The sequence below is a fragment of the Pygoscelis adeliae genome, unplaced genomic scaffold (genome assembly GCF_000699105.1).
Source record: "Pygoscelis adeliae isolate BGI_AS28 unplaced genomic scaffold, ASM69910v1 Scaffold459, whole genome shotgun sequence".
In the NCBI taxonomy this organism is placed as follows: Eukaryota; Metazoa; Chordata; class Aves; order Sphenisciformes; family Spheniscidae; genus Pygoscelis; species Pygoscelis adeliae.
In genome coordinates this window covers 237,724-239,298 of record NW_008825435.1, presented here as the reverse complement: position 1 = coordinate 239,298, position 1,575 = coordinate 237,724, and the positions used below count along the sequence as shown (strand labels likewise).

The 1,575-nt window shown below is 59.6% G+C and overlaps 1 protein-coding gene across 1 annotated transcript in view; it reads right to left on the bottom strand.

The window, feature by feature from the left end:
• Positions 1-1,575, bottom strand: part of LOC103922939 (zinc finger protein 850-like) — a 158,981-nt gene that overhangs the window by 1,652 nt on the left and 155,754 nt on the right. The window contains 1 exon segment of the mRNA XM_009331166.1: positions 7-1,478. Within this exon segment, the coding sequence (XP_009329441.1) occupies positions 7-1,478 (1,472 nt within the window).

The following is a 1,575-nucleotide window of genomic DNA, read 5'->3' as shown; positions in this document are numbered from 1 at the left end:
GGGCACCGCAAGGTTGGATTCCCTACCGAACCGCTTCCCGCACGCCGGGCAGGGGTAGGGCTTCTCCCCGGTGTGGGTCCGCTGGTGGGCGATGAGGTCCGAGCTCTGCCCGAAGCTCTTCCCGCACTCGTGGCACTTGTAGGGCTTCTCTCCCGCGTGCAGCCGCTGATGCCGCACGAGGCTGGATCTGTTGCTGAAGAACTTTCGGCACTGGGAGCACTGGTAGGGCTTCTCGCCCGTATGGAAACGCTGATGTGCGATGAGGTCCCCGCTCTGCCCGAAGCTTTTCCCGCACTCGCTGCATTCGTACGGCTTGATCCCCGTGTGCAGCCTCTCGTGCCTGAAGAGGGTCGACCTCCCCCTGAAGAACTTCTCGCACTCGGAGCAGTGGTAGGGTTTCTCCCCGGTGTGGGTCCGCTGGTGGACGATAAGCTCCGAGCTTTGCCCAAAGCGCTTCCCGCACTCTTCGCACTTATATGGCTTCTCCCCCGTGTGCATCCTCTGGTGTCGGAAAAGATTTGACCGGTGGCTGAAGCTCTTCCCGCACTCGGGACACTGGAAGGGCTTCTCCCCCGTGTGCGTCCGCTGATGGACGATGATGTCCGAGCTGCGGGTGAACCTCTTCCCGCACTCGTGGCATTTATAGGGTTTCTCTCCCGTGTGCACCGTCTCGTGCCTGATGAGGGTGGACCTGTCCTTGAAGCACTTCTCGCACGTGGAGCACTGGTAGAGCTTCTCCTCCACGTGGATCCTCTGGTGGAGGTTGAGGTCCGAGCTCTGCCCAAACTCCTCCCCGCACTCGTAGCACTTGTAGCGCCGCTCTCCCATGTGCCGCCGCTGATGCTGGAGGAACTTTGCTTTGTCCCTGAAGCATTTCCCACACTCGGGACACTGGTAGAGTTGTTCCCCCACGTGCACCTTCTCGTGGACAAGAAGCCTCGATTGGTGAATGAAGCTTTTCCCACACTGCTGGCATTTAAAAGGTTTTTCTCCTACGTGGACCCTCTTGTGCCTGATGAGCAGCGACCTGTCTGGGAAGCACTTCTGGCACTTGGGGCACTCGTAGAGCTTTTCTCCCGTGTGAGTCTTCTGGTGGACGATGAGGTTTGAGCTCTGCCTGAAGCACTTCCCGCATTCGTGGCATTTATAAGGCTTCTCCCCGGTGTGGATCCGCCGATGCACGATGAGGTTGGAGCTCTGTCCAAAGCTTCTTCCACACTCGTTGCACGTGTACTTCTTCTCCCTGGCGGCGGTTCTGTACTGGGCTTTGGATTCTTTGAGGACCTTTTGGTTTCCTCCGTGAGGGACGAGTTTATCCCCTTCCGGCCCCGTCTCGCTCTCGGGAGCTGCCTCCCACCGAGGGCTCTCCCAAACGTTTCCTTCCCGTTTCGCTGCCGCGACTCCGTGCCCTCCCCCCCGCTCAGCGCTTTCGCGCTCCAGGTTTGGCTCTTCCTTCGTTCTTCTGGCGGCACATCCTGCTGCGGGTCGCAAACAAGAGCAACGTCTTATTTCTCGAAGGGAAACCGCGTCACGGCGGGGGATGGTGAATGAGAGCACAGGCAGGGCAAGAGCAGA